We start from the raw sequence: 15,300 nt of genomic DNA, 5'->3' as shown, positions 1-15,300 counted from the left end.
GTTCAAGGAGCGCAGGTCGGCGCCGAGGACGCGGGCAGCACTGAGCCAGCGCGATGGCAGCCACGAGCAGACTTTTCCAACAATTGCACTGAGTCGCACATCCCGCTTCCATCGGTGCCCTCCTTGCAGGCACCGAACGCGGTTTCCCGTCCTAACGTTCTCAGCGACTCGGTCATTTGACACAAACCCACAGGCCCCTGTGTGCGGGGATGTGGCGGGTGACCTGCCTTCAGGAGCGGCCGCCCTCTTCCTGTCCTGTTCTGCACCCCCCCCCACCTGGCCCTCCAGGGCAGACAGGGGAAAGGCGGTGGCCGGAGATGCCAGCCTGACCAAGGTGCCAGGGAAGCCCCAGAAAATACCTTAAAGGCAGACTGTGGAAGGGACTTTGAATATGGGGCCATCAGACTCCAAGGACAGGCGTGAGGCCTCCACTGCCCAGCGGACCTGACCTTTCCCTTCACAGACCACCTGTTCGTTGGCTTTTCTTTCCAAAGCCAGTGTTTACGAAGTGTGCTTAGCACTTGATAAGGATTGTAGGGTTAATCTTGGTAAACAATCTCAATTTGCAGATGAGGAAACACTGAGGTGCAGGAGTTAAGTAATTTGGCTGATGTAATAAAATTAGTAAATTGCAGAGACAAGATTTAATTGAACTGTCAAACTCAAGCCTGTATAGGCTCTCAAGTCTGGTAAGAAAAACGAGCCAGGAATAGGCCTGTCCTCCCTCATCTAGCTCCCTAGGCCATAGCACAGAGATGTCATAGGCTGTAGTGAGTACTTTACTCTTGGAATTTCCAGATATTCCTGGGGCTAAAGGATTCTGTAGTCCTGTCCACCTGACTGTAGGTCTCTACAAGGAGGCCCAAAGGTAAGAAGTACAGGAGTTGGAAGTGAGAGTGATTATCATTACTGTCTGAGGCAAGGGGTGCTCTAGACCATCAAGATGGTATGCTCTGTGAAGGTAAGGGACTAAAATCCTCTCATTCCAGACAGTTCACTCTGCTGGACATACTATGCCCTACAAACACTTGGGATATCAGGAAGGCGGTTGCTCCTTGCAGATACAGGCACAGGATGATTCTGGGGAGTCAGGTCCAATCAGAACCTGGACTGACAGGAGGGTTTCCCTTCTGAAGGACACACCTCCCAGTCCCCAGCAGGACAGAGTGCATCTCCTAAACCCTCGCTTCCCTCCCATGCAGCTCTTTTAGGATGCTGGAAAAGCATCCACCATGCTCACTGCAGGATGCGGAAGGGTCGGTCCTGTGGCTCGAAGTTTCCAGTACTCCTCTCTCCATCCACTGTTCACCACCCCCAGGAATTTGCACTAAAGCCTCATGTAAGTTATTACTTCCATTGACACTCCTGCCCTCCTTCCCCAAGGCACATGTTTTGTTGGCTAATTCCCTTTGGTGATTGGTTCTGCAGCTCTTTGGGAGTTGTTTCCTGTGTTAATTTCATTCTACAGGAAAGGGAGAATTCTGAGCGTCTCCTTCTTGCCCAGTGAGCTCCTTCATCCTTGCCTGTCTTCCTGGTCCTGTCCACAGGCTGAGACCCTAGTTGGAAGAGCACCGCCTGCACCTAGAGCAACTGAGGGGGTCTAGGGGAGCTGCCAGAGCTCCCAGGGTACATGAGAGCTGCCAGTACCGCCTACCCGGGAGTGGGCTGTCCTCTCTGTGGAGGTACTAGAGAAGCTGGGAGAGAGGAAAGAAGGCAGAGATGAGCTCAAGGCCCCCAGAGAATGGAGCCTTTGTGTGGGGTACAAATGAGGGACAAGGGGGTGATTGTGTGGGAGGGCCGGAAGTGCCACACAGCCTGGCACCACCATAGCCAGCACCGGATTCACCCCTCTCCTGCTCCGACAACTCCCTGAGCACCAAGGGACCAGCACCAGACCTGGTCAGGGAAGGCATGGCAGACTTCATGCTGCAGGGGATGAAAAGGTGGAAAGGAGGAAAAAGAAATACCTCTGCCGTTCATTATCCCAGACCCAGGGAACAGGAGGCAGAAGGAAAAAACAGAAGCAGCTTTTACTATATTTACATCCAACAAAACTTCGCAAGGAACAATCCTTACTGCACAGCCAGGGCCCTGGGCACAGTGGAGGTAACAATGAGGACTGGATGGGGCTCCCTCAGCTCCCTCCTGACTTTCCAGGAGCTACAAACCGCTGAACCACGGTGCCCCATTTCCCTTCTCTCTCATCATCCCCAGGAACCTCATCAGCAAGGGGGCTGTGGCTCCAAAATAAATAACTTAAAATACAAACACTAAGGTAGACAGTGGGGAGCTTCAGGCTACTTCAGCAGTTCCAGGAAAGGAGGCCTGTCACCCGGCCTGGCAAGGAATGACATCCCTCCCTCCTACTCAGGGCAAAGGCTCAGCAGCTCTGTCGCTTTCCAGTTGTTTTTTAAAACAAAAACTTAGAAAATGCCCAGGGCAGTACAGACCTGTGGGTGGCCTGGAGGAGAGTCCCCGGTGTAATCTGGGGAGGAACAGAGCTGTGCCAACTCCCGCCAGATATCGTACTACATCAGCATAAGCGTACTGGGTAGGCTGGAGATAGGGGCATCATGACTTCTGGTAACAGGGGTCCCTCCTCTCTTTTGTTGCCCACATTCGGAGCCTAGGGCTGGGTCTGCTTTCCAACTCCTCTATGAAAGGAGTAAGGAGAGCAGTTATCTCCAGGATGCCTTCTCCCTCACCTCCCCACCCCAGGCCAGAGAGGAGAGCTTAAGGGTTCCTAGCATTCCAGAGGTGCTCCAAAACATTTCCGGCAATCTATGGCCTTTGGGGTGGGCATCTGTGCCCGTCGCTGCCTCAGCTCCTCCTTGCCCATGCTGCTGGCCAGCTTGTTAAAGGCGGACTTGTACTTCTTGTCGAAAGCCACTAGGGAAGAGGATGAAAGTAGGTCAACAGAGGAGGATTCCCACCCCCCTCCTCCGACATCCAGCCCCAAATACTTAAACTCCTCAGGCCCCTGCTGCTCCCTTACCTATGTCCACGTGGTCCTTGCCCAGAGCAGCCATTGTCAGGAACAAGATTTCACGGTAGATGCCCCTGGAGTGGAGGCAGAAGGTATGAATGAGAGAAGGAGTTATGGAGCCTGGGACAGGCCAGGTACCTCCCAGAGAGGTGCACCATACCTCTGCAAGTGCAGACCAGCGGGAGGCGGCCCTAGCGTTTCCAGTAGGAGCCCTACAGCCTTGTGCACCTCATTGAGACCCACGTGGCGCAATACTGACTCCAGCAGGTCCAGGCTGAGGGGTGCAGGGATGGGGCCTGGCCATACCACCCGCTGTGGGATCTGGCCTGGGTGAAAGAAAGGAAAGCAGCCAGGATATTACTGAGCCCTCTGGGCGTGGGACGCACTCCTTCCCAGCCTGGGCCAAACACCACACTCACTGTGGATCCTCCAGAGCACGTAGAGAGGTGGGCAGCTACTGGGATCAGGGGTGAGGACATCCCACAGCAGCCGCACCTGCACAGATGCTGGATCAGGCATCAGCCAAGGAGATGGGGCCTGTAAAGAGCCAAGACAAAGGCAGGTTCACAAACTGCAGGCGGAGGGCTTGAGATGGACCAGCAATGCCCCGAGAGAGAGAGGGGCATCATGGGATGCAGCCAAAAAAACAAGGGGAAGGAACCTGTATCCCCCACAAGAGCGCAAGCTCTGAGAGCATGCATTTGTCCTGACATCTGCATCCCTCGTGCCTAAAAACTGCCTGGAACCTGAAAGGTGCTCAATAAATACTGGTGTCATGAGAGACAGACATCCAGGAATCATTGTGGGAGGTACTGGGCACCACACAGGCATCTAACCCTGGGCCTTGGGCACCTAGGCCACGTCACAAGTCCGCAGACGAAGGCTTAGTTGTAAAGTGAACAGGCCAGGGATCAGACTGGGGCAATGGACCCAAAGAGCCTGTGCCAGCTCTTCGGGGCGTGAGACACCAGGAGGTGAGGTGGGCCATACCCAGCAAGCGGGGCCACATAAGGGCACTGACCTGGGGCAGTGGGGGCCCATCACAGGAGGCCAGCACCAGGCATGGCAGAATGTTAGGCAGGCGCAGCCGCTGGAAATACCACAGAAGGTTCCAGAAGATGATGGGGTGGGCAGCAGGCAGCTCAGGCAATGCCAGCACCTCACTGCCCTCATTCTCCACCAGTGACTCCAGCTCTTTTCGCAGCACCAGGGGGCTCAGGTAGGCCCAGGCCCCACCCTCAACCCGCCGGGGCACAGCCTGTCAGGTATAAAGATGGAGAGCAGTACAGGGCAGATGCCGGCCATGCCCCTGGGGTGCCCACCCCCCCCAGGCCCCATCCCCAGGACCCCACCCCCAGGACCATGCTTCCCACTGAGTCACCTCATCCAGCAGCTCTGGGCTCATCATGCCCTGCCACCACTGGGGAACACACAGACACATGCACGCTGTCCCCCAAGCCCCTGCGGCCCACACCTTACCCCCATGTGCCCGTTGCAGAGCTGGGGCTCATCCAGAGCAAGGCAGAGCCTGCGGTCACTGAGCACAGGGCCTGAGCCCCCAGGGGTGGGGGCATCTTTGCTGTTACTGGCACCAGCTGGGGCAGGTTTGGGGCTGGGGGCACTGTGGGGGAACAACGGGGGTCAGCCCTTGAACCTCTGCCTCCCTGTTTCCACCCTGAAGCACTGGCCCTGCTTTGGGCACCTGGGTCGGGAATCCAGGGTCTGGACACTGAGCAGAGGCACAAAGGGGCAGGCGCAGAAGGGGCAGATGGTGTTGAGGTTAGAGTCGTCGGGTGCCCAGCCGGCCATGATTTCCTCATCATACACCAGTGAGTCACAGGCACGGCAGGAGGAGCAGCTGGACAGCAGGATCTGCAGGCAAGAAGACCCCCCCAGGCTGAAGAGTCCAAGCTCCTTGCAGGTGCCGCAGCCCCTGCCTTCAATGGAGAGACAGAGGGACTAGGCCCTGTGCATGTTTCTAGCACATCTAGGTGGGTGGACTGCTCCTCACTTCCAGGGATGGTGGCTGCGAGGACCCGGGGGTGTCGCTGAGGCGCTCCGAGGACCGGCGGAGGCTCAGGCTGCTGGCAGAAGACTCAGAGAGGTCCCACTCGCTGCCCAGAGAGGCTGAGCTCTGCCGGCACGTGAGAAGGAGTGGTCAGCAGGAGGCTCTCTGTTAGCAGCCCCGCTCCGGGCCCCATGGGGTTACAGCAGCTGGACACCCCCCCGTGGCTGGCTCCCCCTCCACGTTGGCTCCCCCACAGCTGGCTCCCCCCACCCCAGCTGGCTACCTCAGACGCAGTGGATCCAGGGCGCTCGCGGGGGCGCAGGAGGCTGTCCATAGGGCTGCGGCGGGTGGGGGGAGGCAGGTCGGGGGGCAGCTCAGGTGGGGGAACATGAGAGGCGGGGGAGCGGCGGGAAGGAGTGAGCAGTTGTTGGAGGCGAGCGCCCAGCCCTCGTCTGGGGGTGCTGGCCTCATCCTGACGTCCACTGGCCTTGGACGCCCGCCCACTTGGCCCTTCCAGGGCTTCAGTGGACTGGGCACCCAGGGCTGAGCCTGAGTCCTCCAGGCTGCCTCCAGGGGCCAGCTCTTCACCCGTCAGGCTCAGGTCTGAGAGGCTTCCATCATGCCAGGGCACAGGCGACCCCCGGGGCTCCAGTACCCCCAAGGCCTCTATCACTGCAGGGCAGAGGAGAACCGTAGGAGACAGCGCCTCGCTGTCCAGGAGCCAGGGAGACACCCCCTGGCCGCACAGACCCTGGCACTGCCACTACTACCACCACAGTGACATGTCCCAGGCAAGGTCCCCCATCCTCTACAGCACACCCCACAGAGGGCCCCTGGAGCCTGGCTCTGCTCTCCTCCTCTCTCCCTGGGAAGCAGTCAGGAGAGCAGGCCGGGGTATGGGTCAGGCTGGGCACTCACTGTGGGCCACGCCGGCCTCCACGGTGGGCTGGGCCCCACGGGCACTGCCCAGACTGCCGCTTTTCACCAGGCGCCCTGTGGGTGAAGCTGGGTCCCGGAAGCTTTGACCAGCCCAAGTAGTCTGGCGCTGAAGTGGGCGGGTAGGGGAGTGACGCTCGAGATAGGGCTCTGCAAACACCAGGAGGAGGCTGAAGACAGCCCACCAGAAAGCCCACCCTGTCCCAAAACAGGGCTTCTTGCATGGGCCTGGGGTTGTAGGGCTCCTCCCAGACCGAACATCCTCTCCTTCGTGACCAGCCAAGTGCACAGACCTGTCCCCAAAACACCCAGGTCCCCAGAACAACCCATGCCAGCCATGAAGCTAGCACCAGTTCTCTGTGCCCCTGCCCCACCAGGGCTTGGCTGCATGTCCCCAAGCAGGTTCCGGGTCTCCTACCCACCTGTCTGGGAGCTGCCTGCCTCCTGTGCTGCTGCTTGCTGCTGTTGCTGCTGTTGCTGCTGCTGCTGCTGCTGCTGCCGCCGTCGTTCCTTCAAAGGCTGGCGGAACTGAGCAGCCCCCAGGACGACATTCCGGAGCTTGGCCCAGCGCAGGCGCCCACCCGGTGTACCAGAGAGCCACTTGCTTTCCAGCACAGCCTGCCAAGCACAGTGCTCATCAACATGGCCTACTTCCACACCCTGACTCTAGCCTGATGGCCACTGCCTGTTCCAGGGACACCAGGGACCCAGGGGCCATCTCCCCCTGCAGATGTCCTGCCTGGTCTGTTCTGCTGATGGCTCGGCCACCGCCACTCTGAGGGAGCTGAAGGAAGCCAGAAGCTATGCGGATACTTTGTATGCAGTCTCCGCTACTTGTTAAGCATAAGGCTTTGAAGAAGTTTTTTCATGTTTCTAGTCATGAGTTGTATCACATAAAAACCAGGAGGCACTTTTGTATTGTGGTTAAAGTTCTGGACACACAAAACATCACTATGTCTGTGTTCATGTCCTGACTCCCTGACCTCTTCCCTATGGGATCCTGGACCTGTAACATGGGGCTAGAGGGAGGCGGGGCTGCGGAAACGATGAAAGGATAGAAAACACATGACATGTCTGGAACAGTGCCTGGCACGCTGGCTGACAGCATGGCTACCAGTGGGGGGTAGCAGTCCTTGCCCGGCCACCCCATCAAAGCTATGAGGAATGAGTAAGCTGCCAAGCAGGAGGGATGCTATCTGGTGCTAAACCGCTCCAATGGTCCAGTGGCTGACAGGGGTTACAGGGCCCTGTGGACTTTCCATGGTCACTCTTCAAGGGGGCATGAGGGAGCAGCATCCTCCCTGTATCCACACTGGCACCGGCTGCCATCTTACCCCAAACAGTTTCAGTACCTTGTTGTAGTAGCCGTAAGTGATGGTGTTGGGCACAATGCCTGCCCGCCTCATCTCCAGCATGACCCGCACGGACAGCACAGGCTGCCCATAATGGGAGCACAACTGCATTAGTACGCGGTAACACACCTGGGCCAGGAGAGGACAGTGTGAGGGGCCCCTTCCCATCCCCAACCCCCAGGTCCTGCAGACGTCACCAGCCCAGGACAGCTCCCAGGGTACTGCAGAGAAGAGCTACTTGCCCTTCCTGCTGATCTACGCCCTTGGGGTTCACGGATGCACCCTGAACATACTCAATGAGCGTCACAGGCACCTGCCCAGCTCCCTACCACTTCAGGGGCCTCCCTGGGGCTGGGCGTGGATACCCACCTCATCGGGCAGCACCACCTTGCGGCTCTCCATCTGGCGCAGCACTTGGTAGGCCGTATGCAGGGCCTGCACGCGGGAGGGCGCTGAGCGCACATAGGCAGGCAGACACAGGAACCACAGCCCATAGCAGTGCCCCAGCAGGCAGCGCGCCCACAGCTCGGGTACAGCTGCTGACTTCTGCGCCATCCGCTGCGCAACCTTCATCTCCTGGATGGGGCAGGGCACACCCTGGTGAGGACGGTACCAGGCCAGAGCAGGCCTGGGGATGGGGTGGGAGAAGCGGCACCCTCCCCAGGGTCTGTGCTCTGAGAAGGCAGGAGGGATGCTGCACACAGGGTTCATTTCATCCCTGGCACCGTGGCCTAGCTCTAGAGCCGGGGCCCCCACCTTCCCAGAGTGCTCGGAAGACAAAAGTGATGGGGACGACACTAACAGCTAACATTTTAAGTGCTTTTTATGGGCCAGGCACATTGAAACCTGCTAATAGGGATCCCTGGGTGGCACAGCGGTTTGGGCCTGCCTTTGGCCCAGGGCACGATCCTGGAGACCCAGGATCGAATCCCACGTCAGGCTCCCGGTGCATGGAGCCTGCTTCTCCCTCTGCCTGTGTCTCTGCCTCTCTCTCTTTCTCTCTCTGTGACTATCATAAAATAAATAAATAAATAAAATAAAACCTTTCTTCTCTAGTTTACTGATTCCTAGACTCCCTTTAAAAAAAAAAAAAAGAAAGAAACCTGCTAATAATAGCATAGGTACTATCAGATCCGTTCCACAGACGAAGACACGGCCTGAGTCAGGTGCCTCTGTAGGGCCCACATCCCTGTTACCTGTTTGGTACGGCGAGGGGCAGGGCTGCTGGGGGCGCTGCGGGATGGGCCTGGCACAGGCAGAGCACCAGGCTGCTCATGAGGGGACTCAAACAGCTCAGCCCGCAGCTCGGGAAACCCGTCGTAGCTGGAGGGGCCGAAAGAGGCAGGGTTAGGAGTGGTCGATGAGCAGCCAGCCATGGCCTAGGCTTCCCAACAGAGGCTCTCACCAGTACTGGGGGGTGGAGTCACTGCCCTCAGGCGCTGCAGGCTCTTCAGGAGGTGTGATGAAGACGGTGAGCTCACTCCCTGACAGCTCCTCAAGCTCCACCAAGGGTGTGGGCTCAGGCTTCTCCTGCTCCGGGTGGACCTGAAGCAGGACGGTAAGAGTGAGCATGGAGACAGTGGGCACAGGGAAGAGCCAGAACATCCAGAGGACAGCACCCCTGAAAAGCACAGCTGTGGGGAAGAAGCACAGGCACTCAGGCTCCCCAAGATCCTGGAGACATCGCCGGGGATGGAGTCAGGAATGGGAGGGCAGACAGCTGTGTGGCCCCGACAACTGGTGAGACGATGCGCTTTTAACAGTGACTATGGGCAGGGGGACAGCATCCAATACCTTGTCAACGCAAGAGTCGAAGAACTCAAGGGCGGCGTGCCGAGCAGAGCCAAACGAGCATTCCTCGATAAACTGGGAGAACATCTGTGTGCGCAGCAGCTGGCAATACAGCTTGTGGCTGGAGCGCTCCCGGGACTTGAGGAAGCCTGGGAGTGAATGTGGACCATGGGGCTCAGCAGGCCACAGGCCCTATCACGACCTTCCTGAGACCCTGGGACCCAGTCGGGGCCCCTCTGGCAGGACAACTACAGGTGCCAAGCTGGCCGGGGGTCCCTCCCTTCTGTCTGCACCTGCTCCCTCAGATGGGGAGCCCTGAGGTCAGGGTCCTGGGGATGGTTTGGCCTACGGGCTGCTTACCCCAAGCCCTGAGCCTTCGGAGGGCAGAGCCAAGGCCCCAAGGACCATACAGGCTCAGGGCTGGTACCAGTGGAAGAACAAGCCAGGGAGCCTACCCCCCGACCCCCACCCCGGGCCAGCTCTCCCTACCCTGCAGGAAGAAGAGGTTGTCCACATCTCGAACACCCTCCGAGGGGGCCTGGGTGAGCGGCCGCAGGAAGTCCCGGTAGCCCTTGAGCAGACAGGCCATGAAGCGGAGGAAGGCTCCCTGCACTTCGCGCTCCAGCCGGGCCCGGCGGCCACATACTGCCTCGTAGTCTGTCAGCAGAAACTCCAGGGACGCCTCCTCCTCGGGCCCTGTGTATGCTGGGGACCAGGGCAGCCTGGGTCAGGGCTGGCCCCAACCCTTCTCCTCCCACACCTGTGCTGAAGCTAAGGCGTCCCTGGTAGGTATCCTCTTCAGGCCTCCCCAGTGACTGGATTGCCCCCAAGCCCTTGCCCCCCGCCACCCCCCCAACTCACCACCACCACCACCCCATCCCTGACGCACACATTCGGAATCGTGATGCAGCAGTCCCCACACTCCCGGGAAATTGGCATCCTGGCCACCTCCTCAAGCGAGTGAGGTCTGGTTCTGCACAGGCCTTCCAGCCTGGGGTCCCCTGGTCAGGTGGGTTCCCAGTCCCACCCACCCCTGCCCAGGGTACTCACTCTGATCCAACTGCTGGTACAAGTTTGTCAGAGTTGCCAGCAGAACCTTGTAAGGTCTGCGGGGCAGGGTCCGAGGAGACAGTGGCTTCTTCTCCTCAGTCCTATGACATGAGCAGAGGGAAGGAAGGGCTGTGAGGCTCCTGGCTGGTCTCTCCCACTGCTTGCCCACAGCTCTGCAAGCAGCCCTGACTGATGGACACCCAGCCCTCTTACTGGAAGAGCGTGTTGGTGTCAAGGTCGACGCAAATGACATCAGCAGGCGGGTCGTGCAGATCAAAGTAACTGGAGTGGATACCCACAATGAAGGGCACAGGGGCGCTCAGCACATCTGCCAGCACCAGTGGACAGAGCGGGATGTAGGGGCACTGCCAGTGCAGCGGGAAGATCATCTGGAGCGGCAGGGAACAAGAACCAGTGGGCGGGGGGTGGCCGGAGTGTTGGCCAGGGTCATGGAAGCTGCTGGAGGTGGGATCCCGAGAACAGCCCCTGATGCAAGTTGTGTATAGACTGTGCCCCCCAAACCCCAGAGGAAGGTAAAGGAAGTAGAATCTGGACAGGGGTGGGGGCACGTGTGAAAAGCTTCAGGGAAGGTGGGCTGGGCAGGGCGGCACTCACAGAGACCAGGGCCTCACAAACACTGGTGAGCAGGTCAGGCCGCAACGAGTGCACCAGCAGCTTGTGCTCCGTGAGCACAGCCAGCAGCAGCGTGATGGCCAGCTCGGGGCCGAGGCTCTGCAGCAGCTGCAAGAAGCTGGCACCGCTGCAGGCAGTGCAAGAGGGGCAGGGTCACCAGGGTGCCCAGGAGACCCCTCCCCAGACACAGGGCGCAGATACTGCTAGGGCCTGACCTGTGCAGACCTCAATGGCCATGCCCACCTGCCTAGCACCTACCAGGTCCTCAGTAGCCACAGCCCTCCCCCCAACCTGGACACATACCTGAGCGGCAGGGGTGAGGATACAGGCTGGCAGAGGAGCAGGTTGTCATAGGGCGACATCTGGGAGGCAGAAGAGCCGCAGGTCAGAATGAGAGGCTGGCCCCTGCCAACTCCCTCCGCCCAGGTAGCCCCACGCTGGGTGGCAGCTCTCACCTGCACCAGGATGCGAGGTCTCTGCGGGGAAGGGAAGGGGACGTTGTGAATGAAGTGGGAGATGTGCCTGGGAAAGAGAGGGATCCGGGTCAGAGGCAGACGCCCCAGCCCCCCGCCCATGTTCCGCCCTTCTTCACCTGTGCACCAGAACCTCGTAGTCCCTAAACTCAGCACAGCCCCTGCCCTGGGGCCGGGCCAGGGTAAACCAGGCTTCAGGCCCCACTCTTCCCTCAGCCAGGGGCACTTTCCCGGTGGACAGACTGCACGATCCTGTCCCTGTTCCTCCGCCCGCCTGGCCCTCCCTCGTCACCCCTGCCCAGCAGCGGGGGCTGCCATGCTCACGCTTCCAAGGGCAGGCGGTGGGGGCCTGAGACGGAGTAGCGGTAGAGGAAGGTGAGGAAGGCGCGGAAGGCGGGGAAGGCCGGCCAGCGGGACAGCACAGCGATGGCGCGCCGGCTGCGCACTGCCCGACCCCCCAGCGCCCGGCCCCGCTCCACGGCGCTCAAGAGCCCCAGGGCCCGTGCTTGGCGCTCCGACAGCCTGGCCCTCGGGAAGGCCTCATAGAACTGCAGGGCAGCGCCGTACACCTGGCGGGGGGCAGAGAGGCCGTGAGGTGGGCTCAGCAGAGCTGGACCCCTGGGCACGGCATGCTGTTCACCCACCTTGTCACCAGCTGCACCCGTGAGCACGAAGGTAGAGAAGACGGGCACGGGGTACTTGGTGTGGGCAGGCCAGCACTCAACAGTGGCTCCCATGGGCAAACAGAAGACGGGTACGGACTCGGGCAGGGGGAACGCCTCATTGTCCTCCTCAGGGTACCGGCCCAGCAGCTCTGTGGGGGGACCCAGGAGATGCCAGAGAAAAGCCAGGTGGCAAAGGAGAAGCGAGTTCTGAGCATGGCGATGTTGCCAGCCAATAGGCACCAGGGCAGGGGGACACGAAGGAGCAAGGGTCTGGAGGCACACGGGGGCCACTCACCTGCCTCGTAGACCAGAGTGTGGGCCTTGGCTAGGCCCACTTTGTAGCACAGGTATACCGCTGGACCCCACTGTCCCAAGAATGACAAGACATAGATACACACTCACAAAGTTTTCTGGGCTCCATTTTGTCTACCATCCCTTAGCAATCTTTCTCTTTATTTAAAAAGTGATTGTAAGTAGGCTCCATGCCCAGTGTTGAGCCCCAGAGCGAGGCTTAAACTCACAACCCTGAGAGGGAGAGTCAGACACCTAAGTGACCCAGCCAGCTTGGGGTTCCAGTGGTCTTTTGTCTTTAAAATTCCCAACACCCCTGGGGTGCCTGGTGGCTCAGTCAGTTGAGCCTCTGCTCCTCCCCTCATTCACTTTCTGCCCCTCAAATAAATAAATCTCAAGAAAAAGAAGAAGCCCTCCCAGGAATCCTGGTCCCCCAAGAGGAGAGTCACCCCTGAAGGCCTGCCGCAGGTGTCGGAAGCCCTCTAGCCCTAGGTAGCCTCTCTGCCCCAGCGCCCACACCCCAGCACACCACAGGCCCTGCTCACCACACCAGGGTTGAGGTTGCGGGGCAGTCGGCAGTAAGTATGAGGAGTGCCCTCCCCCTTGCTGGGCAGCACCAGGCAGACGTCGGTGATGCCAAGGGCATGCAGCCCTGCCCCCTCTGCTGCCCGTCGGCAAGTGAGGTAGGTGCGGGGGTGCCCAGGGCCAGGAGGGGCCAGGTTGGCCGAGTGGCTGTAGGGCGTTGTGTCCAGCACCTGAAAGCCAGGCTTGGGTCTTTCCTTCCCCTCGTACAGGACCCTGAACATGGAGAGCAGGGCAAAGGTCAGGGGTTCGGGGCAAGTCCTACTGACCAGTCTTGTCACAGCGAGCACCAGGGCCCACTTCTCGCTGGACTCTGCCCTCCAGCCTTCTGTGGCTCCTAACTGTTCACAAATGCGACGGGGAAAGGCTCCCGTGGACTCACTGTGTGCCACATCCCACATACGGATGACCCTGTTGGGTCTTCTCAAGCACCCTGCGGAGGTGTTCTCCCCGTTGAAGGGGGACATGGGCCCACAAGGGCTCACCACCCTGGCCAAGATCCCATAGCTAGCAAGCAGCTGCAGAGTCTACCCGCTGATTCCACGTGGGGACTAAGTGCATCCCCCCACCCCTGCCCCCTTCCTGCTCTCATCCCAGCCCCCACCTCACCCTGCCTCCCCTGGTGCCTGTACAGAAAGGGCACGCACCCCAGCTCCACGAGGGGGGGCTTGTCACGGCCCCTGCGGTAGCAGATGACGGGCTGCGTTCCACCCAAGAGCCCGGCACTGAGTTCCAAGGGGTGGCCCCCAGCGGAGGACTGGATGCAGGTGTAGCCCTGGGGCACTTCCTCGCCCAGTGCCCGAGCAATGACCGCCATGTCTGTGATGGGCTCGGCTGGCCGGGGAGGGCGCAGGGGCCCACTGGGTTCGGGAACCCGTGTCTCCTCGGGAATGGGAGCTCCGTTCCCTGCAAGCCCGGCTATCACGAAGTAATCCACCAGCCGGGGGGGCCGCTCCTCCGCCATGGCCCCCCCCTCACTCACTGCATCTGGAACGGTCAAGTGGGGCAGAGGTGAAGAAGGGAGGCAACCAAGGCCCCCCTCCGCTCCCTCCTGTCCCCAGTCCTTACAGGGGAGGGGAGGGTCGCAGAGGTCCGCCAACCCCGAGCTCTCCCGCCTGTGACGTCACCAGACCCTTAAAGGGACCCGGCCCTTCCCGCGAGCAGCAGCAGCCCTCTCCCCCAGCAGCGCCCCAGCAGCGCCCCAGCAGCGCCCCAGCAGCACGCCCGCGCACAGCTGACCGCAGCAGCCGCCCGGGGGCTCTGACCTCGAACCGCTGCTGCGGCCTCTACACAGGCCCGGCCGCCCTCACTCCCCACAGTCGAGGTCACTATCTTTCCTGCACTGGCCCTGCCGTGACTTCGCCAACCTGACAGTCTGTTTTCGGGGTTTCTGACCTTCCCACCCCTCCTGATGACATCACTAGAACCTCATGGTCCAGCAGAGGTTCTTAAAGAGCGCACCTCTACGTTTTCAAGAGGACCCCCCCGGGTTCCAGGAAGGCCCAGAAAATCCAAGTTTTCGTGTCTTTCCACCAGCCTCGGGTGTCCTCCTGCCTGCGGGTGCACTGACCCCACACACCAGCGCCCTCCCACCTCCAGGCTCCTGAAGTTGGGTCCGACGCGGCCGCGGGGGCGGGGGAACAAGGGCGCTCCACGGGCCTCCCCTGTGTGCTCACCTGCCGCCATGGCCTAACCCGGGGGTCCCCAGAGCCCGGGGCACGGAGCCGGGGCGCAGCTCGGCGAGTGGCTGCAGCACCGGACGGGAGGCGTGGGGCGCTCGGGAGGGGAAGGGAGGGGACTTCCCGAAACCCCGGAGGGGAAGCTGCGCGGGCGGAAGTCGGCCCCGGGGCGTGCGGCGGGGGCACCGCCAGGCCGGCAGCGCGGCCCTCCTCCCCCCGCCTGCCCCGCCCCCGCCCGGGCCCCCCAACCCCGCCTCGCCGCCCAGCGCGGCCACACGCAGCCAGACCGTCCGTCCCCACCCCGGGGGGGAGCCGCGGCCGCGGGCAGCGTGGGGGGCAGGGAGCGGGGGGCCCGGGGCGGGGTGGAGGGGGAGCGCCCTCCGGCCGCCGCACACCTGCGCGCCCGCCCTTGTCCCGCGGGCTCCCCGCGCTTTCACTTCCCCGCGGCGGAGGAAGCGGAACCAGCTGCGCCGCCGGAGCCCCGGCCTCCCCGCGCCCCCTCCCCGCCCGCCGCCAGCCCGGCCCTACCTGCCGGCCCGCGGCTCCCCGGCCCCCCGGCCCGCGGGCGGGCGGCTCGGAGGCGGGCGGCGGGCGGCGGGCTACCCGGCCCCGGACATGGCGCCCGGCTCGGCACGCTCCCGCCGGGCGGCGGGCGGAGGCACAGGCGGCCCGGGCGCCGCGCCGGGCTCGTCGGCGCGCCCCGCTTTCTCCGCGGCCCCCCCACCCCCCCCACCCGGGCCGTGACCCCGCCGCGCCCGCTCGGCGCCCGCAGCGCGACCCCTGGCGGCCGGGAGGGCCCCCTGCACGCAGGCGACGGCGCCCGTCCCTCCCGGGGGCCCGGTCACATGTGGCCA

General features: G+C 61.5%; 1 protein-coding gene across 5 annotated transcripts; it reads right to left on the bottom strand.

Moving 5' to 3' along the window:
• Positions 1 to 2,011: 2,011 nt before the first annotated feature.
• Positions 2,012 to 15,023, bottom strand: DENND4B (DENN domain containing 4B). Of its 5 annotated transcripts, none has more exons than XM_038543289.1 (28): positions 14,975 to 15,023; positions 13,415 to 13,754; positions 12,731 to 12,983; positions 12,190 to 12,259; positions 11,874 to 12,043; positions 11,554 to 11,798; positions 11,212 to 11,278; positions 11,060 to 11,118; positions 10,739 to 10,883; positions 10,337 to 10,512; positions 10,124 to 10,224; positions 9,563 to 9,778; positions 9,077 to 9,222; positions 8,688 to 8,827; positions 8,479 to 8,605; positions 7,652 to 7,858; positions 7,283 to 7,411; positions 6,353 to 6,548; positions 5,913 to 6,080; positions 5,278 to 5,666; positions 4,998 to 5,120; positions 4,689 to 4,858; positions 4,466 to 4,607; positions 4,008 to 4,244; positions 3,406 to 3,523; positions 3,147 to 3,312; positions 2,996 to 3,060; positions 2,012 to 2,889 (listed from the first exon to the last, which is right to left on the bottom strand). In XM_038543289.1, the coding sequence occupies exons 2-28, from the start codon at positions 13,729 to 13,731 to the stop codon at positions 2,744 to 2,746; spliced, it is 4,488 nt and encodes a 1,495-aa protein (XP_038399217.1). In that variant the 5' UTR covers positions 13,732 to 13,754; positions 14,975 to 15,023; the 3' UTR covers positions 2,012 to 2,743. The 5 variants fall into 5 exon arrangements, with proteins under 5 accessions (XP_038399217.1, XP_038399215.1, XP_038399219.1 ...); XM_038543287.1 differs by lacking the exon at positions 14,975 to 15,023 and adding an exon at positions 14,444 to 14,602; XM_038543291.1 differs by lacking the exon at positions 14,975 to 15,023 and adding an exon at positions 14,444 to 14,602 and having other exon boundaries at positions 4,008 to 4,076.
• Between the last annotated feature and the right edge of the window lie 277 nt (positions 15,024 to 15,300).

Source organism: Canis lupus, chromosome 7, assembly GCF_011100685.1.
Source record: "Canis lupus familiaris isolate Mischka breed German Shepherd chromosome 7, alternate assembly UU_Cfam_GSD_1.0, whole genome shotgun sequence".
Taxonomy (NCBI): domain Eukaryota; kingdom Metazoa; phylum Chordata; class Mammalia; order Carnivora; family Canidae; genus Canis; species Canis lupus.
The sequence above is the reverse complement of the archived record's forward strand: the minus strand, read 5'-3'. Positions and strand labels throughout refer to the sequence as shown.